The 24138-nt window shown below is 42.3% G+C and overlaps 3 protein-coding genes and 1 non-coding gene across 8 annotated transcripts in view; all 4 read right to left on the reverse strand.

The window, feature by feature from the left end:
• Positions 1 to 2111: 2111 nt before the first annotated feature.
• TOMM20 (translocase of outer mitochondrial membrane 20) lies at positions 2112 to 10497 on the reverse strand. The gene is made up of 5 exons (XM_039707161.1): positions 10275 to 10497; positions 4946 to 4992; positions 4153 to 4234; positions 3726 to 3868; positions 2112 to 2618 (listed from the first exon to the last, which is right to left on the reverse strand). Exons 1-5 carry the CDS (start codon positions 10492 to 10494, stop codon positions 2574 to 2576), a joined length of 537 nt encoding a protein of 178 aa, XP_039563095.1. The 5' UTR covers positions 10495 to 10497; the 3' UTR covers positions 2112 to 2573.
• On the reverse strand, positions 9435 to 9573 carry LOC120501502. The gene has a single exon (XR_005627313.1). It is a non-coding gene; the product is annotated as a small nucleolar RNA SNORA14 (small nucleolar RNA).
• Positions 10498 to 11252: 755 nt separating the features above from the next.
• Positions 11253 to 17812, reverse strand: RBM34 (RNA binding motif protein 34). The gene is given in 11 exon segments (XM_039707666.1): positions 11253 to 11636; positions 12278 to 12396; positions 13692 to 13734; positions 13859 to 13922; positions 14122 to 14205; positions 14679 to 14722; positions 15281 to 15340; positions 16023 to 16242; positions 17349 to 17491; positions 17617 to 17760; positions 17762 to 17812. Coding segments are annotated over 11 exon segments (1284 nt in total). The 3' UTR covers positions 11253 to 11324.
• Positions 17813 to 20288: 2476 nt separating this feature from the next.
• The window catches only part of ARID4B (AT-rich interaction domain 4B), a 90937-nt gene continuing 87087 nt past the window's right edge, over positions 20289 to 24138 (reverse strand). For all 5 annotated transcript variants that reach the window (XM_039707122.1, XM_039707120.1, XM_039707121.1 and 2 more), the window contains 2 exons: positions 22649 to 22795; positions 20289 to 22065 (listed from right to left, as the gene is read on the reverse strand). In XM_039707122.1, coding sequence (XP_039563056.1) covers positions 21935 to 22065; positions 22649 to 22795 — 278 coding nt within the window. In that variant the 3' untranslated portion in view covers positions 20289 to 21934. The remainder of the gene's footprint in view (positions 22066 to 22648; positions 22796 to 24138) is intronic.

A 24138-nucleotide genomic window follows, 5' to 3' on the forward strand; every position in this document is an offset into this window, starting at 1 on the left:
AGTCTGAAACGTGTGTGGACTGTGTGTGCTTAGCTACACCTCTGTCAGCCTGCTGCTCTTGGAGCAACAGGAAATTTGCATTCTAGACAATATCTTCCAAGTCTTCACAATTACAATGTTAGCTTCACTGGGACATTTGGGGAGAAGAAAAAAATTCAAGTCTTGTTAAAAGGATTCAGCATTCCACTCTATTAGTCCAAGGCATTCAAAACAGGTATCAGAGCTTGCTCTGGCTCTTACTAACTAGGTACTTCTGTGTTATTAGATATGAGAACAAATTTGCATTTAAGGCTACATTTAAACCTATGCTGTCTTCAATTTTGTTTGCATCTAATTTTGCAGGCTCAAGAAAATGAAAAATGTTAGAGCAATATGTGTGTCTATAATGCTTATTACAGCAAATACCATTTATAGATATAATCAGACTGTCACCAAGCCTTCCATCAAAATCAGAATTGACACCCAGGTTTGCTGAAACACTGTTCAGGAGAGCTTTGCTGTAAGCTAAAATGTGAATTCAAATTGTCATCGTTATACCAAAGAGTGGAGAAAAATGCTCAGGTTTGACAGAAGGCTGCTACTTTTGTCTTGTGCTGTTTGGGTTTGTTTTTCAAGACAGAACAGAAGATTTATTCACCTTAGAACAATGTTAAAAGCTGAACTAAAAAGACAGGCTGAAGTTACCAGCAAAACAGAAGGTAAATATGCTAACAGTTCTGTCTTACAAATTCCTACTTTGTACTTTTAAGGGTTAGAAGAGAAAAGAACTCCTTCAAAAAGCCTCATTAAAATCAGAACCTTCTGTATTTTTATTAAGTGCAAAATAACTTTGTCCCTGTAAAATAAATTAAAAGGAAAAGAGCACGCTGGCCATTGTCCCCTGAAGAATATGGCTGCTACGTTTTACTTTTACCTTATGCTGCCTGAACAATTCAAGCACAAGGATTAAACTACATGCAGTAGTTTAAGACATGTTTGTTGATACCAGCCACTAAGTTCAGTATTTATCACATTACAGAAAATTTCAACAGCACTTCAAATCTTTGGAAATAATGTTTTCAAGGGTTTAAGAGGAAAATACCTATTCCATAGCAAACCATCTCAGCAGAATGACTCAGTAAGAGCCACTTCTATTCCCAAACCCAGGTATTGACTGCTAGATCATCATCAACTATCTACATCAACTACTCCAAAAATCCTGTGAGGCAATTCCTGAACCACTGAAGAGAATCTGCCTTTGAAGAAACTTGTACCAGGCTGAAATGAGACAGAGTTGGCTAGAGTGCTCTTAATGTATCTTACTTCTACAAGATTATGCCACCTAATACCTTACTCTAGCAGTATCATTAGTACTGTCAGCTGGTCTGAAAGATACCTCAAAGCATTCTCCTCAAGTTAAAAATCAGTCACTGTGCCAAAAGATAAAGCGATGTTTTTAATTTGTTTCTTCTGCCACCTGGGTGCTGATAGCACAAACCCAGAGAACAGCAGAAGCCAGTCTGTTTTGACATTTAGAAAATCCTACCCATTAAAAACTTCCTTTTGTAAGTACCCTTCTCCTTCTCACTTGAGCCTGCTGTATAGTATCTGTCTTCCTTTCATTGGCAAAGGAAAATTCACCACACCATATTGAAATTGTACAACACCTAATTCCATTAGCTTTTGCTATTTACCCATGGGATATAATTGTTTTACCTTATCAGTGTAATTTTTTTTAAGGCAAATGCCTTTAGAAGACTGTTGAGATTTGCCATGGTCTTGAAGACTACAGACTGAAATGCCAATTGTCTATCCTGCAACATTTTAAGCTTTCCAAAAAACCCCAACCTTAGTGCTCTTAAAATGTGCCCAGGTTCTATTCTAAACAGCTTTGTTTCAGACATCTGTGTTAATAGAGCTTTCAAGTTTGCCAGCAATTTTGAATTGATCACTTTACATATTTTTGTTCCTGACAGAAATGGATTCGCCATTCTGCAGCCAGTCACCTCTTACCACTGTGATCTGCATCTCCTTTTAAGGTGATATGTTACTGTTCGATCAATCATATATTTATTTTCTCAGGAAATTACACAAAGATTTAAAATTCATTAAAAGTATTGGAAGACCAGCCGTAACATTAAAAATATATTTTAATGTTGTCATTTTTAGATTGTTTGCTCTGACACCCAAATATTCTGAATTTTAAAGTAGTGCTATAGGGACACACAAGTGCAGATAAATCTTTATTGCCATAACTTCGTCTTTTCAAAAATGAGCATTGGGCTTTTAATAGGTCGTAGTTTTATGTCTGCATATGTACAACATTACAACTGCGTATTTTAATAATAATGAAGTTAGTGATACTTTGATAACTCAACACAGTGTATTTATAAAATGAATTCTTATCAAAATACACTTTTCACTGGGATAATAAATAAAATCCTGCGAAACCCACCTACACAAAGTTAATTTTAACTCTGGTAGAACCCGATGTGGTACACAGTCCATTAACTACTATGTTTGCCCCTTTATCCCCCTACTGATGCTCATCTTCTGGGGTAAGAAAACTTTTTTCCCCCCGTTGTGGTGTGACCTCATTCAACATCATCTTCAGCCAAGCACTGTGCATTTACAATTCTCTGTAAGAAGGAGAAAAACTCATTCACAATTACATAAAATTGACAGTAGGCAATTGATTATCAAGCAATGTAATTTTACACTGAACATTAAGCAGTGTAATTACTGAACAAACTGATTAAAGTTAAAAATGGCAATCTATTTGAATAAAGTTTTGAAGTCAGTTCCACAGAAATTACAAACAGTAATGAAGCTAAAGTCAGATAAACAATATTCTATCAACCTCAAGTCATGACCTCTGTGTGATTTCTGGCACTGTTCTCTTAGGAAACATTTTTGTTCAATCATTTCCCCAACTCTTACATCTTGCATACCTGACACTTTCCAGTGTTACCACTGACTACATGGACCTTTACCTGAAATGTAACCATGTCTGAGCTGCAAGAAGAGCCAACTGATGCCCAGCACTGAGTCTCTGCTTTATGTCAGGGGCACTGTTAGGGAGTGCCCTTGTACTTTCAAGAACATAAAACATATCATTTATGTCACAGACTCACCTGCAGGCACATTAACCTCACCCACTCTGTACTCAGACTGAAACAGGAGGGCATTTTATACAGAGCTGGAAATGCTTTTATCATCAGGGACACTCCCAAGCTTCCAAAATTGTCAGGGGTTCTGGTGCTAGTTAACATCTTGTGTCTAAAGCTGTCCCCAGAAGCAATAGGGTAGCAAAAGCAACAGATTCATTTTTATGAGCTTCCATAGCACTTACACACACTTGTAGAAATGTGAATTTTAAAAATCCCTCTCAAGACCCAGTGCAACAAAATTACTGTTTTCCAATTCTCCCAGCTTGTATTTGGGAAACACTGGATCCCCTTACAGTACCAGAGCTGTGGTCACATGCCTCTACTTCAAGAGCTTAGCATACCCTATACACAAGAGAAGTTTTGTGTTTCTATTTTATCCTGGGCGCTATTAATGCTACCTGATGATTTTCATATTCACTTTTTAACAACTCAGGTGAAAAAAAAGCTTCTTTTAATCTAATTGAACATATAAAAAACCTAACAGATTACAAAACCTGATACTCGAGACTGGTGCAGTGGATAAAGTAAGTATTTAAATTTTTTCCAAACCAGACCAACAGGGAATGTTTCACATACCTGGCTTATTGTAGGGAGCTTAGTTAGAAGCATTTGAAACACTGGTGGTGGAAGAGTCTGCTGTAGAACTTGTAGTAGCTGCTGCGGCTGCCCACACACAGCAATGGCATTGGTCAAGTGATCAACACCTTTTTCATATTCACCTGTATGACAAATTAAATGTTTTGAAATCAACCATCTTCCACACTCTAACATATTTACATAAAACATACACCAAGAGTGGATTAAATTACGGTGAATCAATCCACATGAAGATCTTCTCCTTCCTTGATCGACTTTCTGAACACATAAGGTTAGAAACAAATAAGCAGATTTCCTTAGATGAATATGATTCCCCAGAATTTCTTGGTGTATAAAAATCATCTTCTAACAAAGGTAGAGAAAAATTACTTTACAACTTACCCTTTGGAAAAAAAAATATGATTACCTTGAGCTAGTAATTCCTCTCCAAGCTGAATCTCCTCAAGAAAAAACTTCTGAACTGCTTCAGCATCTTTCAGATCAGGCAACTATAAACACACAGAGTAAAAGTTAAATCAGCCCTTAAACACCAGCTAATAAAAAGTTAGCAGAAAATATTCTCAGTTGAAACTAAACATGCACACAACCCTATTGTTACACTGACACTGGCAAAAAAACAAGTGCCACCACTAAGTTAAACATACTCAGAATGTTTTTGAAAATCAGATTCAGGTCTTATAACACTACATCACAAATCTGTAGAGAGACAGATGAAATACCTCTACTCAGTTTATTAAGTACATCATTTAGGAGCAAATATAAACTCTAAGGTGTATTATGTTTATAACAACTGTACTTCTTGCAATTGTTTAAGAGAAATCTTATATTTTCTTTCAGGATCCATTGGTAATATTGAAAAGGAAATAAAATATTTATTGCAAAACAACCTATCAAGTTCAGTTATAAGTGTATCCCATCAATAATTTTACATCTGAAAAGTCCTTGTTCATATTACAAAGAGAGAAAACACCATCAAACCACACAGTGAATGTTGTACTTTCTTATGTAACTCCTCTGACACAAAAAAAGGAACAACTATACAATTATTTCTGGGCATTAAGAATACCTAAAGACTGCATATTTACAGAACTGTTTGTAATCCTGCACATTTGTTTGTAAAACAAATCCTTAAATAAATCTTACAAATAATGCAAGTGAAACATCTTTCAAAACAGCACTACATTATTGAACAGTCTTACCTTGGAAAGTCCTGCTCTCTCTTTGGCAAGCTTCTGTTTCTTCCTTCCTGTAAGAATAAAAACATCTTTTATTTTCAATTTGCAATTAAAAAGCCCTTCAGCTTATAGTCTGAAACCATGAACAAATCAAAGTCCTTTTCAAAAGAAGAAACTGGTAATGTATTCCAAATACTAAAGATTGAACAGAAGACTGCAACCCACTCAGTGCAACAGAGCATCATTTAGAGGTCTAATGAGGGCTGGCAGTAGCAGCAGCCCAAAATGGGAATTCTTCTCCTGAGGGCTACAGCAAAAACCAGCTGTGCAGGCCAGCACACCTCACCTCGTGCACTGCAGGCACACAGAAGCAAAGAGAATTAGAGTAATACAGGAATTATCCACATGCCTTCTAACAATAAGCCACAGAAGAACTGTCTGTAAGTCAGGCTATGTAGTTTTGAACTGCACAGTGCACCAACCACCAAGGAAGGGGAACTTCAGCAGGCCACAGCAGATACACACAGTGCACTTTCTCAGCTCCTTTACAGCAAAGACTTGGGAACTAGTTAATAAGTGGCAGTCTCACCATCCCTCAGCAGCAGCAATACTAAAGCATACATTTCTGAAACCTGAGGAAAGCAAACATTTACAGATGGAACAAACATTTACAGATTTAACTGCCTACCGACAGGCAAAAAGTTGGTCTGCTACATGAAGCTGTACCACTTCAGCAAAACTAATGTCATTAAAATTAAAGTTGCTTTTAATGCAGCTAGGCAGGTATAAAGATATCTTTATAGTAGCAGTTCTTCATACAAGAAAGAATAATTATACAAATTATGCTGGCAATTTCCTTGGAATAATCATTTATGTAAATTTTCAGTTCATCAACTGAAATAGTTACACCACTAAAACCTCTGAATACAGCCTATGGCTAAACTGTCCTTCCACTCTTTGTCCTCAGTTCTGCTTAGAAAACAACTGTCACACAGCCCTGATTTTTCTTTTGATACAATTTTACAAGCTGGAAATACTTCCAAATATGATTAGCAGTTTTACATGGTAATTAAAAATTTTCAATTGTCCACAAGGTGAAGACAGTCAGGAATACAATTCCCTAGTATAGTGATAACCTAACATGTGGCATTTACTGAGAAGATTGTGTTCTTTATAGCAAGGGAGTTCACATTCTAACTAGATGGAACTTTTACCTTAATACACCATCTTAATAACAATTAGCACCCAGATTTCTACAATTAACTGATCTGTGTATGTTAATTTACACTGTAGATGGAAAAACATGCTGGATAGAACTGTAGCCTATTACAATTTAATAATTTTGGAGGTTTTCAATATTAAAGAATTTATCTTGAATCAGTAATTCACAATTAGCTCACTCCAACTTTTCAGAAGCATTAATTTGCATAAACTTTAAATTGCACTGATAGGCAAACAAGTTTTGATAATAGATAAAATCGTAAAGATTAAATTTTTAAAAAATTAATATTTGAAATGTTTTACTATCAAAACAAGCCACATTGTAGCTGTAGTGCATTCAGCAAAAACACCAGAAAGAAATACAGAGAGGAACAGCTTAACATTTGTACAACATTTTGAGGAGAAAATTGTGTTTTCTTGGCATGACTATGATACCTTCTTCTTAAAATATGTAAAAGGTATCAATCACCAGGTTAAGCATTCTGAAATAAAGAACAAAACAAAAGACAGGCTGGTAACTGGAACTAATTAAAGCTTTTGAGCACTGAAGACAGATTTGAAATAATTTTAACCTGAAAATAGTGAAGGAATATAAAGAATCACAAAGATTTTAAATCTGAAAAATTATCTATGAAATCCTTCAAACCTGACTACTATGGAACTTTTCTTCCCTCTTAATACTTTTTTACAGACTCTTTAAAAGTTCACTAGCTAAAACAAGAAAAAAATCCAAGTAACTCTAAAGGATATTTATGAATTCTTCCCATACTGGTTGGGAAGAAACACTAGTTTCAAAGTATCTTTGAAATAACAACCAGAAGTTACATTTGTAGTATGACAAGCAAAAAAGCAATGGCTTTGGGGGGGAATCCTCAAAAAACAAGTAAGCAAAAGAACCCACCCTACACCTAACCCCCCCACCTGGATTTTGTTTTCCCTCAGGGACCTCCACGAAAATGAAACACTTCCTTCTATTCTAAAGAGATAATCCCATTTTGAAAAGGGAAAGGCAATCTTTTGTAGACTGCATCTTTATTACCCCAGAAATGCAGTGCATGCAAAGCACAAGGCTACACTGCAGCTGTCACAGTGCAGGTCCTGCAGGCACAGCTCCAAAAGAGAACCAGTGGAGGAGCTGTGTTGCTGGCACGGGCTGCAAAGGCCCTGAGCAGCCCCAGCAGCTTCCAACCAGCCCCCCAAAGGAGCAGAAAACCCAAAAAGCCACCTGCATTTTCAGCTCCCACCAGTGAAGTCTGCCTACTGCCCTCCTCTCGCTCTGCTGTCCAGGCAGAAGGTGCTCTTGGACAAAATTCAGAAATTCTGGCTGTCTCTGAACAAAGATGTGTGTCTGTATTTTAAATCAGAGCACTTCTGTTTTAGTCATTCAAGAAGGCAAATAGTAACATACCTGAATTATTTTATTAATAAAATACAGCCTGGGAAGCTCAGCAGCTACAGATGTTTATAGCTTTGCTATCTTTTGGTCCCAAGACTAAATATGGACGTGCCCCCCCAAACTAGCAACAAGACCTAAAAAAATAACCCAACAAAACGTCTACCCACAAAGCCTGCTAAGTAAAATTAAAACATGTGGAAAATCCAAGTCCAGTAGTTCTATAAGCCTTCCAGAAACTTCCAAGAAATCTTTTTCCCAGAAACCTAAATCTGGCCACCTCATTTTTATGACAAGCCTCTGCAATACAACGGGCAATTCACTGACACGTGAGGTTCTTGTCCTTCCCAAATTCTGGTGACACGGCATCACAGAGGCTGAAAGAGGATCTTACCCTGAGAAGGTTACTGGAAAAGATGTGCTGTGAAGGTGGTTTCTGCAAGCCTTCCATCCCCATCCCCACTACTGCACAACATCTGTACATAGAACTGCAGCTGGCTGCTGCTCTGAACCTTTCCTGGTCAAGTACTCTGCAGCCCAAGCCCTCCTGTCCACCCAGCAGTAAAAGTGCTGTAATACCCAGATCCCTGGCACCACTGCTGAAGCATCCATACCAAATAATCTGTTACACTACCAGAAACAACCAAAACAAATTAAACAGAGACTTGCAACTAAATGCAGGCCAGTGCATCACCTGCAAGGACTTGAAGTTCTACAATGAAGACCCCAAATGACAACCGTGACCTCCTACCAAACCAAAATGCATTTGTTTTCCACTTCAAAGTTAATGTCAACTCTTAATCAGAGCAGTTCTAAGGTTTATTCAGAACATGACTGGATACAGACTCAGGTTATGGAAACCTGGAATCCAAAAATAATTTTTGGTACTACTGCAAAATCCTTACATAATTTGGTGCTTCTCCTACTGCACATTTGGCATCATAAAGACACCTCATGGCTGATGATGTTGCCAAAAATCAAGTTTGCTTGTGCAAATCCAGCACACACCAGTTAACTGCACTAAAACTTCCCAACTAATGACTTGCACTGCAGGGAAAAGAGGACTTGGAACACACACGAGAGGTGTGAGCCCAAAATCCTACACAGGAGCGAGGGCCTGAAGCTGAAAGATTTGGCAGACAAAATTTGCTGTGGAGGAAATTCTGGAAAGTGGAATTAATGCACTGCTAAGCAAAACACTGGCCAGGAAAATTCAGTCCATGAAGGCAGAACCAAAGCTATTAAATTACATTTTATGCTATGCTATCAGGTAAATACTAATTTTCAACCTAGTTATTGACTTTTCCATCCATGAAACTGCTGATCACATCATGTTTACTTGCCAGGAAAATTTACCTTAATGATAACTTCTTATCTCCAGATTAGTTACCAAAGGAATGCTATACACATTGCCCTGACAGAAATAACTCAGTATAAAAAGAATCACCTCATGATTCATTGGTGTTCCTTCAGCACTCATGCCTACATTTGCATCAAACCCTCACTGATTATTAAAGTGTTCAAATCAATGTTGAAGATGTGAAATAATGAAGAGCCATGGGGGAAGAGCTCCACATCTTGGATTAATCAACGGTTTTCTCTGGTAGAACCAAAGCCGTTAAATTACATTTCATGCTATGCTATCAGGTAAATACTAATTTTCAACCTAGTTATTGACTTTTCCATCCATGAAACTGCTGATCACATCATGTTTACTTGCCAGGAAAATTTACCTTAATGATAACTTCTTATCTCCAGATTAGTTACCAAAGGAATGCTATACACATTGCCCTGACAGAAATAACTCAGTATAAAAAGAATCACCTCATGATTCATTGGTGTTCCTTCAGCACTCATGCCTGCATTTGCATCAAACCCTCACTGATTATTGAAGTGTTCAAATCAATGTTGAAGATGTGAAATAATGAAGAGCCATGGGGGAAGAGCTCCACATCTTGGATTAATCAACAGTTTTCTCTGGCATTCATTCTTACCCTGGAAGCCAAGGGCAGGGCTGCCAGGAGGGTTTAGAATGCAGCTGATGAAATACCTGAGGGCTGCCACGACCCCGGCCTCACCACAGCAACGGCTTCACTGTGAGACATCACAGATTTACCTGCTTGTCTTCCAAACACAAAAAAATAAACGTGGCGGCTACAACAGCACTGCTGAGCCTGTAGGAGAGCAAGACTGGACAGGAGAAAAGGCGGGGGGAGGTGAATTTGAGCCAAGCATGGGCAGAGACCACAGGCTCCCCAACAGCTACGGCCAACGCTCTGCGCTGGGATGAGCCTGGCCGGGAGGCTGTTGTGAGCTGGGTCACGCTCCTCCGCCACGCCTGCAGCGAGGGCACCAGAGAAAACGGCCTTAAGCTGAGGCACGGGGGATTCAGAGGAGCCAGCGGAAAAATCCCGCCCCCCGTGGGGCGGGCAGGCGCCGGCTGCCCAGGGAGCTGCCGGAGCCATGGCTGGCGATGCTGGCTAGCGCTGCAGGGCACTGCTGGGCGATGCCTGCCCACCGAGGGCACCTCCCCGCTCTGGGGTGCGGGGCTGTGCCCGCAGAGCCGCCGGGCCTGGCCCGAGGGGTCCCGGGGGCGGCGCTGCGGCGGCAGCACGTGCTGCTTGCCGCGGCCCGGCGGGCGGCGAGCGAGGGAGGGGAGCGGGAGCAGCACGGAGGGAAGCGCGCGGCGGGACGGGACGGGACGGGAGGAAAGGGGAGGGGGCGCCCCGGGACACTCACGCTCCCGCAGCCGGTTCTTGAAATTGGGGTCGCTCCGCCTCTTGCGGTCGAAGTAGATGCAGTAGCCGATGAAGAGCGCCCCGCAGAGCCCCGCGGCGATGGCGCTGGTCCTGCCCACCATCATCGCGCCGCTCCCGCCGCGCGGCCGCGCCGAGCTCCGCAGGCACCTTGGGCGAGCGGGCACGGCCGAAGGACCCCTCCTCGCTTCCGCCCGCGTCATCAGCCGGCGGCGGCGCAGGGCGCCTCCCGCAGTGCCTGCGCCGGGGCCCGGCGCATGCGCGGGTGGAGGGGCGTGGCCGCAGCGCCGGGAGCGGGAGCGGGATCGGGATCCCGGGAAAGAGCCCCGCTCACCGCCGCCAGCTCCGACTCAACACCGGCAGGTCACACACTCACTGCCACGTGCAGGCTGCCCTCAAACACCCGCAGGGATGGTGACTCCACCACCCCGCAGCCCATCCCCATGTCCGCTCACCCTCTCCGTGAATTTCTCCTGGAATCCAGCCCAAACCTCCCCTGGAACAGCTTGAGGCTGCAGCCTGTGTCATCCTGTCCCCTGCTGCCTGGGAGGAGCCCGGCCCCCGCGGCTACAGCTCCCGGCAGGTGGCCGCAGAGGGATGCGGCCATCCCGGGCTCCTGGTCTCAGGCTGGGAGTGCCCCGCTCCCCCAGCCGCTCCTCATGACCTGTGCTCCCAGACCCTTCACCAGCTCCACCGCCCTTCTCCGCACAACAAAAAAGCCACCCAAATCAAGGCAGCGATTTCTATTTCGTCACAGACCCAGTCAGAGTGCGAGTCATGTTCTCCTACAGCCATTGTGGGTAATCCTACACAACCCCAAAAAAAGAATCCAGTTAGCCTCTGCAGCAAGACCTCAGCAGGAGACAGAATCCTGGAACACGGGGATAAAAGCATGCAGCACCTCCTGCTGCCTTCTAGGAGAAGCCAAATCCCCAGAGCAAACACCACAAAGGACAACAGCTGTATTAGCAAACAAAATTTATGACACTCTCACATATAAAAAACACCCTCATATACATCCATCTTCATAACACTAATCAGCATTTTTACTGGATTGTTTTTTATCAAAGGACTGTTTGTTTTTCCCAGATTTACCCCTAGGAGTAGTTTTTAGTCTTTTTGGTTTTGTGCTCTTCTTTAATGGGTTTGCTTTTTCACCAACAAAAGAATCGTTAGAGCAGCTCTTTTCTTTTTTCTTCTTCTTATCAGCTCTGTCCTTGGGAGCACGAGACTGGCCTGGACTTTTCTGTTCCTTCTTCTTGTCCGTTACGCGCTGCACTCGGATCTTCCTTCCCATCAGAACGGAGTTGTTGAGTTTCAGAGCAAGATGTACGGCATCCGTGTTCTACAAAACCAGACAAGCACCTCAGGAGCAGCACTGCTTTCCAACGAGGACAGTTACCTGTCTCTGAAACTGGCAAAGCAGCACTGACAATGCAGGGCTCTGTTGAGGGAATGACACCAGATCTCTGCTCGGGAACACCAGCACCCCCACACAGCCCACACGGAGGCACAGACACTTGAAACCAGGCTACGAAACAGCTTACAATGAGACACAGAAGTCTGAGGCACAGACAGACAAGGAAAAATTGGGAAAAAAGGCACTGGGCTGCAGGAAATGGACTGAGGGAAAATGAGGCTGGAGACTGGCATCAGAAAGGAAGGTGCTGCAAACCAGCTGCAGGAAAGAATTCCACTCACTTTGACACTTAAGAAATGGGAGAACATTGAAGTTGTACCAAACTAACTCATCTGTCCCCCTTTAAGGTCAAGTCACTTCTTTCACCCCAGTGTGTACAACACCTAAAATACTTTGTTTTCTATCTGCTTCCACAGAACCGGTCTTCCCAGCTGCTTCCACCTTCCACAACAACGCTGCCACTTCACTTCCTACATACACGCGAACCTCAAGGAAGTACTGAAATGAAAATAAAAACGCTCCGAGGGCAGACCCCGTGCAGTTTGGAAGAGCAGCCCAAGGCTCACCTGGAAGAGGACGTAGCCGAAGCCCTTGCCCAGGCCCGTGGTCCTGTCTCGCACCACCCGCACTCCCAGCACGTCCCCGCAGTCCTGGAAGTGCTCCCGCACGGCGTCGTCGCGGATGTCTGCGGGGGACACGAGGGAACAGATGCCTCTTCAGGGAGACACACGGCTTTGAGAGCCTGGCCCACCTCCCGTTATTGCACATCCACCCATTCAGGGACACAAACAACACGGAATAAGGACAGGCAGGCAAATATCAGCGGTTCAGAAAAATCCCACCAAGCTGACAGCACAGGCTTTATGAAGGGCTATTTGCTCTGACAGCTACTGCTTCTCCAGCTCTGAAGAGTATGACATAAATCACAAAGAACTAAGGCAAAAACTGAAACAGATTTTTCAAATTGTTTCATTTATGCTTGGAACGCAGTAGAAATTAAGAATTCTGCTATACATTTTTGTAGCTCCTCCTTATGCCAGAATTTCTTTCTAAGAATTAATGCTGATGATAATGAGCTTGAGCTGGCAGTTCTTCAACTGTTCATTGACTGAGCCATGAATTTTAGCTGAATGGGGAGAAGGGATTCAGTTTCCAACCACGGCTCCTACGCAATTATTCTGATAATGGCTGGGTGTATGAGCCTTTCTCCATCTCATGCCTAGGCAGACAAATGTGATGTGCCATTGCAAAAATGCAATTATTTTCTTTTTTTGTATAGGTGCGCTACATGGAATGCCCTGACATAAACATCTCTGCTGAGGTTAAACCTGAACTCAACAGTACAGGTTTAACTACAGCAATTCTTTTTTTGTATAGGTGCACTACATGGAATGCCCTGACGTAGACATAACCATCTCTCTGCTGAGGTTAAACCTGAACTCAACAGTACAGGTTTAACTACAGCAATGGGGCCTAGACATGCTGAGAAAGGCCCAAGCTGCTGAAGTAATTTCAGAGCACAGCAAATCATGGAATAACAGAATATTCTGAGTTGAAACTGGTCCACAAGGATCATCAAATCCCACTTTTAGCCCTGCCTGGACAGAGTCACTCAGCCTGTAGTTCACAGAAAACACATAAAGGAGAAGCCATCACTGTCCATCACTTGGAATTGGTTCACCAACAGGAATTGGTAATCCTTGAACAGTTTAGAGAGCCATGGCCTTAGTCATATTTATTTAAAAAATGTGGAGCAACCACAAGAACTAAAAGTACATGCAGTGCTACCTACAGTAAAGGAAAAAATCAAGGTGCAGAACTGGACAGAAACTTACAACCTCTTTAGGTGTTACAATTAACAAATAAAAATTACTTCCAGTGAAAGGTATTTATCCACCTAATACCAAGAAATAAAAAGCCTAATGTCAACCATTCCAAAAATGCAAATTAATGATGCACAACAATCCATTTCAGACTTACCATATGGAAGATTTCCCAAGAATACAGATCGTTTATTGTCATGCTAAAGGAAACAAGAGACAGGACAGTAAGTTAGTTGTTAGAGAAAACCAACCAACCAACCAAAAACAATAAAAACCCCACAACCAAACCAGAAATGGGAATTTCTAGCCACACACTTTACTTACGGAATTTGTCTTAGATGCAGTGTCAACTCTGATGTGAAATCCACTAGCAATTTCTGTTCCATTCCTTTTGTGGTCAAAAATAAAAGGTTTTAGAAGGATTGCCAGTGTCACTGCATAGCAGTATTCCAAAAGCAAAGTTACTTTTAAGTTTCAACAACACTTTATTCTGATTCAAGCAAAAGAGGGGAGGTTGTTTAAATTTAGCTATAAATCTACCTGAACTACCTCTTCAACAGGGTATGAGGAACAAAACTGAGACTTACTCCTTCAGAGCCTTCTGGGCATCACATTCTTCCTTAAAGACCACGTAAGCATTGACAGACTTGGCATTTGGGTGCACCTTATGCCTGGAATGGGAGAAGGACCCGTTACTGCTTCACTCCTGCTGCTGCAGTGCAGTGCCCAGGCCCTTCCTGCTGAACACACTCGTGCCTCTGCTTGTTCTGTGCACACTAACAACTTCATTTCCCTTGCAGGTCAAGCTACCCCTGTACATCTTGTTCAGCCCCTATATGCACCCTGAGCAACCTTCCTCAGCTCATAAACACATCCACGGAAATTAAAGACTTTTAGCATCTTCCTCCTTTCTAAAATGTAAGAAATGCAACCTCAGGTAACAAATTACAAGTATACATGGCATATATACAAGTATACATGGCATTCTTTATTATTTGTTGAGAAAACTTAACACACACAAAGGTAATGGCAAAAGACAATGAAACAAAATACATAAAAAAGACCTAACACAGACAAACTTTTAATGACCAACACAAACATTGTTTAGGCCTTGAAAAATACAAAAAATTCAAGGGAAACCTACTTGATTGCTGCTACCTTTTTGGATACAGTATCTTCTGCTGGAATCTTAAAGATAAAAAGAGCTTGAGTTAGGTGGGCCTAGTTAACTTATCACAAAGAGTTTTCTCTGTAAGACAAAGATGAATTCAAGCAGGGGCCACCCAAAGCAACATAGCCAGTACAGTGAGCAAATGACACAAGTGGCTGGTCCTAGAGATGGTCTAAAAACCCCTCAGAGTTAAAGAGCTTGCCTTGACTTTGGCTGAGATGTTTCTTGAGTTCCAAGAGAGTTATGGTCAACTATTTTAGTGAGTACCCTGATTTACAATAATGTGTCTTTGGTACTATGATTTAAAAACAGGTGAGCAATGCCTCAGCCAAACCAGCAATAACAAAGGCACTCCACTTTCAGAGATCATAAAGCTCTGATCCTGGATCAGCTGCTGCAACAGGACAAATGCATCTGTGGTGCTCCTGGGCTAACATCTCCAAGCTTCTTTTAATAGCAAAACCCACACACCCCAAACCACTTCTGAACTCATGAAGGTACACGACTCACAAATACTACTGCCTTTCAACATCAACAAATCATTTTGTTATAGAACATTAAAGGGAAAAACATACCAGAGACCGGAAGCGAATGGATTGGATTTGTCCATACTTCTTAAAAAGAGATGTCAGCACCTAAACAGATGATATTGCAAACACTCAGTACACTTTTCAACCTGATAATGAGAATTATTTTTTAGTATTTATAAGTAATACTGTTCTTACATTGTTTTCCTTTTACTTATAGGAGGTCCCTTAATGGGCTACTAAAAAAAATGCAAGTAATTTGTAACTATTTCTGTGTTTTTTGTGGCAGCTTCTTCCACAAATTGCCAAAACTGAAGTCGTGCCCCTTACTATGGAAGAAAGTATAAATTTAACATGTTTTATGTAACAATCTGAAGCTTGCATTCAAAATTAGAAGCAGAGTAACTTTGTAAATGCAGTTCTCATTATTCAGTCATTTTTTCATTGACAAGGAACTGACCAATTCTACTGAGGAAAGAGTCGCTGCATCCACTGCTGCAGCAACTCCAGGAAACCAGAGATTGTCTCTAATGGTTTCTGAGAACAAGAACCATTTCCTACGTTCCCAAAAGCAGTTCCAATCACAAGTGTGACTTCCCAGCTGGAAACATCACCTCAAGCTGAGGACTGCTGCAATTCCTTTCATTCCTTTAGCAGACAGAACCCACCCAATTCCCAAAAGCAGTTCCAATAACAAGTGTGTGTGACTTCCCAGTTGGAAACATCACCTCAAGCTGAGGACTGCTGCAATTCCTTTCATTCCTTTAGCAGACAGAACCCACCCACGTACCTGAATAGTGCAGCTGACAGGCAAGTTTCCAACAAACACCGTTCTTCTGTCTGCTGCTTTATCAGCCACCCTTTTTCTCTTTTGCTGTTTTGCAGCAGCACCCGTAGCTGAATTAACACCACTTTTGGTGATGGCTTGAGAAGCCTTTTTCTTTTGCTTCACTTTGTTTTCAAACAATTTTTGATCCTCCTCTTCATCTGCCTGCTCCAAAGCATTCTCTCTGACCAGAAATGAACAGGCAGGTTACAATTCATAGAAAAAAGCCAGGGGATTTGGGGTCAAAGAACTGAAGCCTCCAAGATCCTTTAACTTACATCTGAAGACATCATGTTCAACTCTAAAACTTCAAACATTATTTTGTTTATTCTGCATTAAAAAATGTATCTGACTATTCAGTAACATGAAAAGCGCATGTTCAACTCTAAAATTTCACACATTATTTTGTTTATTCTGCATTAAAAATGTATCTGACTATTCAGTAACATGAAAAGCTATTTGCTGTCCCCAGGATACTGCATTCATTATTTACCAGTAGTAATATGGAAATACTTCACAATTAAATAATTTGATAGCCTCTAAAATTGAAGGGAAAAAAATCATCTTTGAGTAATGTTGGAACTTAGAACAGATTTAATCCTTCTCAGTATGCAGGAGACTTAGAACAAATGTCTGGAATACTGCCATGCACTAACAGGTCTCTCTCTATCCAAACCTGCTGTAAGAGCACGGACAATGAGCAGATCTGAAGGAGCCTCGGAAGAATACAGACACAAACACAGCAAACAGGTTCCATGGGCCCAGGACAGGATGAGGGGTTAGCCCTGTGCTACAATGAAGTTCAGTTTATTATCCAAAGTGCATGGTACAGCAAGCACCTTCCAGCCTGCTCTGAAGCACCTCACTTCAAGTATTTAAGAGACCAGAGTCACAGAGAGGTTCTGTGTCACTGCAGAGGACCAGCAGGACACAGACAGCTCTGTGCCTGGCACCTCGCTCCTGCTGAAACCCCCTCGGCTGGATAAAGCCAAGAACAGCTAGACAGCATCTCCCAGAGCCAGAGAGAACTAGATCCACGTGTCTTCATCTCCAGCCGCTGGACCTGATGGCCCTCTAGCAGGGCATTTGCACCTCATAGACTCAGTGTCTAAGAAGAAGCTGCACTACTTCCTCCTTCAGGGGAAAACTACAGAACATTTGCACAATCTTAAAAATAATCTTAAACACCAAGTTGAAGACGAGTAGTAGACGAGAACTTCCTTGTTTCATCGAACTCATACTACAATTAACCTAGATGCTTTAATTTTACTATAAAATGGTGTCACTCACCTCTGTGACAGTTTTTTCTCCGCCTCTGAACGTTCCTTTTTTCTGGCCTTCTTTGCCTTTACCGGAGGTTCTTGCACGTTGGATGAGCTCTGGTCTTCTGGCACTTTCTCCCCTTCTTCTGCACGCTTCCTTTTCTTCTTTCCCTTTAAAAAATGGAAGAGAAACAGACTTGAAGGACACAATTCCAGGAACGCCCTGAAGTTACTTCGCATACTACAACTTATTCGGAGTGCCACGGCTACGGCACCGCCGTGCCGGGCTCACTCACCGCCGGCACGGCCACCAGCACCGGCGGGGAGGCGGCGCGGAAGAGCCCAGCGAGGGGCGCGGCGGGGGCGGCGGGCGCGGCGAGGCTGCCCGACACCTGCCCCACCACGTACTGCTCCTCCTGTCCCTGCTGCTGTCCCTGCTGCTGTCCCTGCTGCCGCCCCTCGGCCGCCGNNNNCGCCCCGCCGGCCCCGCATGGCGGGCACCGAGCGCGGCGGGAACGGCGCAGCGCGTCACTTCCGGTGCGCGGGAACGGGGCTGTTCCCGGGGTGCTCCCGGGGTGTTCCCGGCACCGCCCCCGCTCCCTCCTCCGCCCCTCGCAGCCGCAGCTCCCGGCCGCGACGCGCAGTGGCACCCTGGAAACATCCAGCATCAGGACCAGAGGGACACGGGCTGAAGCTGTGCCAGGGGAGATTGAGGTTGAACACGAGGAGGAATTTGTTCACAGAAAGGATGATGAGATATTGGAACGGATTGCCAGGGGGGTGGTGGAGTCACCATGCCTGGCTTTAAGGAAAGACTGGACACGGTCCTTGGTACCATGGTCTAGTTGGCAGGGTGCTGTTTGGTCATCGATTGGACTTGATGATCTCAGAGGTCTTTTCCGAGCTAACTGATTCAGTGAGGAGAGGCTGTGTCACAGATTTCCCACCACCCTCAGCTCCAAGGGGAGCTGAAGCAAACCTGACAGCCCTTTGGCTGTCTCCTTACACGTTTGATGCACTTCTTGAGCTGCCACTGTAAGCAGCTCTGTTGGCACCAGCATCCAGCCCAAGGCTAAACAAGCAACCCAGATGCTGAATAGAAGAAAAGTCTTGGTGTTGACACATGCACCGGGTGTCATTCCTGCCTTGCCTGCTGGATGCCAAGGAAGGCAGTGACCCTCATGGATGGGGTCAGCCCAAGAGAATACACAAATCCTTGAAAAGGGGCAGGTGGCTTTTCCAATCTGCCCTCACACAGAAGAGCAGCACTCTAGTGACACAGGAGGGGCAGAACAGGCTCAGCCATCATCCAGTGCATTTCAGAGACTTGTGGCCACTGAAACTCAGCAAGAGGCATACAGCCTCCAGGAACTCTGCCTGAGAGAGAGCTCAGTCCCTGTGTCAATAGGAAAACTCCACAGTGTGATGGGAACTCCCCAGTCGTAAGTATGGACAGGTATTAGTGCAGACTCAAATAAGGGAGGTGGGAGCACTGCAGAGGCGTGTTTTCCCTCAGCATATGCTGACCTCAGCTGTTCCCAACACCATCAATTGTGGGAAACACAAAGCTGAGTCTGTCCCTCAGCAAGGTTCAGAGAACACAGCCGGGGTGTCTGCCTTGCTTTGCCTTTGGGATCGTGGTCCAAACAGGCGCTCAGGAGTGCAGGCACAGCCCAGCAGGCACTGCTAGTGGCAAACTGCCTCAGCTGCAAGCAGAGTGCACGTGCCAGGCAGGGAATGCACCCACCTGTAAAGCTGTGTACAGTACATACCCTGAAAAGCAGCTCAGATTTGACCCACTGGAACACGGCATAAAACTGCCTGGCTAACAGTTTGCCAAAGGCATCTTCCTTTGTTACTTACTGGGAGACAAGTGGTTCCATGAATTGAGCACCATTTACAGACAAACTTCACAGTAGAGGTGCAATGTAACACATTCAGACAAATGTTCAAGTAGCCACTAAACTACATCAGATATATTATGAAAATTAAATAATCTCTGTATCACAGAAAATCAAAAATCCTATTTATGCAAAGACTTAACTTGGGAGCAGGGAGCTGACCAATGATCCCTATTTTAAAAAGATAAACAAATCCCCCCAACAGATCATAGAGTCAGTAACTATCACATCAAAGCAAATATGCTGGCACTAAAACTGAGACCTGATTAAGAACTGTAGTGAATGAAGAGCTGAATTTGAATCTTGCTTGCCGAGATGTAGTTCCCAGTTCCATCCATTTCTCTTATGCCTACTGAAACTGAAAAGTAGAACTCAAGTACCATGACTGATTCTACTAAACAGATGAAAATATCCTCTTAGTAGCTTTCCTGAAAATATTAAAATTACCCCTGTAGTCTTGGATCATCATAATTTTTAACACAGCCAATGTTTCCAAAGCTTATTTATCATGGGTTTACTGTCAGTTTCAATAGGAATCTGTCACTTTGCAGGTGTAACAGTATTTTGTTACAGCCAGCAGTTTGTTTCAACTGGCTCTGCCTTAGTAATGGGCTGTGCTTTCACCTTCTGCTGAAAAAGAGGATGGATTTGAATTAATCACTAAGAAGAAAATTAGGCAAATGCACGTGCTCTATCTTACCTTTCTATGTCCATTACAGGACACCAAAGATCATTTGCTAAACGTTTCCAAAGCTTATTTATCATGGGTTGTTACTGTCAGTCTCAATAGTAATCTGTCACTTTGCAGGTGTAACAGTATTTTGTTACAGCCAGCAGTTTGTTTCAACTGGCTCTGCCTTAGTAATGGGCTGTGCTTTCACCTTCTGCTGAAAAAGAGGATGGATTTGAATTAATCACTAAGAAGAAAATTAGGCAAATGCACGTGCTCTGCCTTACCTATGTCCATTACAGGACACCAAAGATCATTTGCTAAACTGATTCTGCAGCTTGATGTAATTTTCATGAACACACTACAGTTGCTTAATTAAACTGTTAGAAACAAAATCAGGGATTCACAAACTATGGCATTTTATTTCAGAGGCCTTTGCTTACATTTGTACAATATATTACATAACTCTCCATTTTCTGCAGAACCTAATATATATTTTATAGCTTTTTTCTATAAGCTTTTCCTTCAATGTCTGTCAACAAATTTTTACAGTCCTGTACAATTCTGAATACTTTGAAACCATTTTCAATAAAATCAGTTATAACCTTAAGCGCACACTACGAAGACTGAAAATGCTTTTCTTAGAAAAGTCAAATGAAAAGGATTCTGACACTCTAGCATCTACAAACAAAATGCTTCAAATTCTTACATGTTGTATTGCCAGAAAACAAAGAAAAACATGCCAGCCCCTATTTCCCCAGGCAAAAGAAGTACACAGAACTACAATTAAAACAGTAAAACAATCTGTACAATAAAGTACTGTGTATTAACAGTGCCAGGTATTAAATAGCTTGAATGAACACTTCCGCAATATACAAATGTCTTACAAAGGTATAGAATTAACAGGAGAGAGCTTGGGATCCATTCAACATAAAATCAATACAAGTGAAAACATTTTGAAGTTGGTTTTGGAATTTGTACAAGGCATTTAAAAAATTAAACATCTACCACTCGGCTAGCTAGTTATTTTAAAAACAACTACCCTTTTGTGGCAGTGTTGGTATCAGCAACCACAAATTATAACCTCACACCTTACTCCCTCTTGAAGTCCTCTCCTAGAAGCTCGTAATAAAATAAGCATTACAAATGAAATATTTGTTGCTTTAAGGGGAAAAGAAACATTTACAAGAAAACACAAAAATATACCTGTTATAATCCATTATGAATAAATATACACTTTAAACTGGCTGAATACAATCTTTATACATTAAGATTTAATACAGTTTGTTAGCCATTTTCTTTCTTTTTCATAATGTATTTTATCAAAATTAAAAAAAAATACTGTTTTATAGAAAAATGGCAAAGTACAGTAGTTTCATTCCAATTAATGGGTTCTTAAAACCCAGAGTAACCTACTTAAGCCTAATTCAAACCTGTAAACATTAGTCAGTCTTTTTTTTTTTCTTTTAAAAGGAATCCTCATATTTGGTTATCAGGACTGATGTCAGACATCCTACTAACTGCAGGTTTTGAATAGATGTGCTTGACGTATACAATTAAAGCCACTATAAGGTGACTTAGCAGTTAAAAAACAATTAGCTTGTACAAATGAAAATATTTTCAATATTTGTCATAAATAAATGGAAAAATATCAAATGTTCCAGCTTTAACAAAATACCAGGGAATACAGTAAGCCTTACCACATTGATTTAGATCACCCCAACAACTACATACTTATTGTCCTGTCTCTACAGGCAGTGAACAGCCTCCATTTGCCACAGTGGAAGGCCTTCGAGTCACTAGACTTACAATTCCCAGACAAGTTGGAAACAATTATTGCTTGAGGAAAAGCAGTTTGTTGTACTTTTTCTTCATAAAAGTGCACTTAAGTGCAAAGTTAGCTTGTCAAGAAACAACTTTAAATACAAAATAGTGCTTGTCTGAATTTTGTGCCACTGTGCAGTATAAAAAAAAAAAAAAGGAAAAAAAAAGGAGTGGCCCTCAGCAGCCATTAAGTGCAAAGTGCTTTGGCAAGTCCTGCTGTCACCTGCACTCAACTGACATTCCATTCTGTGAAGAACTTGACATAGATGGTTCTGCTAACGTTAACATAACTGCAGCCGTAATGGAACTAGAGGAAGGTGATGAGGAGGAAGATGATGTAGTAGCAGCACCTGCACAGGAAAAGGAAAACACAGGTTATAGAGATTCATAAATCAGGCAATAAACATGTTTTCCTGTTCAGCAGCAAGCACTGGTACATACTGACTCCAGCAACCAATGCCTTGCAATGGAAAAGAAACCAGTCTCCACTGCCTGGTTTGTGTAGGAAACACTCAGTTTAACTAGTCTCCCTTAAAGTCATGGAAAAAAACCCTTATCCCAAGGGGAGAGCACTAACTAGGCCCACAAGAAACACTACAGTAAATTTATCTGTAACTTGAAGAAAATTACAAGTTTTTCATACCCTCTGTTCATTGCTTAGAAAAGTTTATTTTCTGTATATCTTTTCCTGTATGAAGTAGTTATGCCTCAAGAGCATTAAATAGATTGCCCACCCTGGTAACGCTCTTCCCTCTCCACAGTCACTGGGTGTCTGATCCTTCTAATGGTCATAAAACACCTGCACACAGCATCTCCCAAAACCCAAACAAAACCACACTCCTAATGACACACATCTCCCAGCAAACTACCCAGTACCTTAACAGAACCACAAGTAAAGCTCTCTAAAAGCAGAATTCAGTTTCCAGCACTTACTTTCCCGCTCTTTTTTCTTTAAGCGCTTTCTTCTTCGGTCAATGGAAGCCACCTCAGATTTCAAGGACAGGTAATGTTTCCTGATTTCTTGCAATTTTTCTTGGAGAACTGTTATGCGCTCGGCACTAGTCAGATTTTCCAAGTCAGCTGCAAGTTAAACAATCTCTGTTAATTATTGTATTGAAGCATTTCCTAACACTTCTGGATGCCAGTGAAGTGGAAGGTACTCCAATCTCAGTGATGTGCTTTGAGCTAGCAGACAGCAAAGCTAAGAAACAACAACAGCAGCTGCTCTTTATCACACCAAATTTGCTTACTTTTTATTATTCTTTACAAGAGACCACTATATGCTTTTTGGGGACTTTTTAAGGAACTGAGAGAGGAAAAAAGATGCATTCCCTTCCCCATCAGGAGGAAAAGGATAAAAAAATTAAGACAACAGATGAAAGCATCAGGGCCAGAACTAGCTTTGAGCCTGTTGCTTTCAGAACTTCTGGAGTTCAGTTTGGCCCCAGACACCAGGAAGGTCAGCCTTGCCTGACTTGTCTTGGTACAAAACAAGCAGGTTACAACAGGGACGTGCACACTTGTGGGGTGGTTCTGGTGCAGTCCCTGGCACATGTGCCATAAAGAAAAACCATACAGGATGACCGTTCTGGACATGGCCAGCACAGGAGCTGCCCCTCTGGCTGTTTCCAGCTGGGAGCTCTCCACAGCAGTGCACACAGCACAAACATTGCCCACAGCAGTGGGTAGCACAGGAGGAGAAACTCTTGGCTCAGTTCAGAGAAGCCACACAGGAGACATTCCATTCAAAAGCATTTAAGAATCATTTAAACTATTGTCAGGTGCAAAATGCACTACATATCAACCTGCAATGACTGCAGCACCAAAGGACCAAAAAGTCACAACTATATGAGGCTGTGGGAAAATGAGGAAAGCTCAAGTGTCTGACTCAGTTACAAGAGGACATGTGTCGAAGAGCACTCCACAGACCAACTTCTGCCAAGCAACTTTAGCACGTGGAGTGTAGCCAAGGTACAAAGAAAGGAAGGGAACAAAAGCCCTTCAAATGTGTTGCACCAGGAAAGTGTTCAATGAATCTCAGCACGGCAGCAAGTGACAATAAAGACCATTTACATTGCATACTTTTGAAGAGCACCAGAATGTAACCTGATTGTGAAGAACCACTGGGAAAAAATACATTTAAAAGTAGACTAATGCTATAGACATTCAGGGTTGGGGGAGGAAATAAACAAAAATAAACCCAAAACAGCAAAGTCAGATTCAGTTGGTAAATTACACTAATGTGAGGGAATTAATAAACCATTGATCTGTTTTTCAGACAGGCAGGCAGAGAGGGTCAGATAGGGTTTTTCAGATAGGGTTAGGCAGGATCCTTTCCACACTGCTCACCCCTAGCTGGATCAGTAGCTTGACTGAAACAAACAGAGTGGAAGTTCTTAATCCTAGAAACAGCAAATAAGTGC

The sequence above is a fragment of the Passer montanus genome, unplaced genomic scaffold, assembly GCF_014805655.1.
Source record: "Passer montanus isolate IOZ18808 unplaced genomic scaffold, ASM1480565v1 scaffold2, whole genome shotgun sequence".
Lineage (NCBI taxonomy): Eukaryota > Metazoa > Chordata > Aves > Passeriformes > Passeridae > Passer > Passer montanus.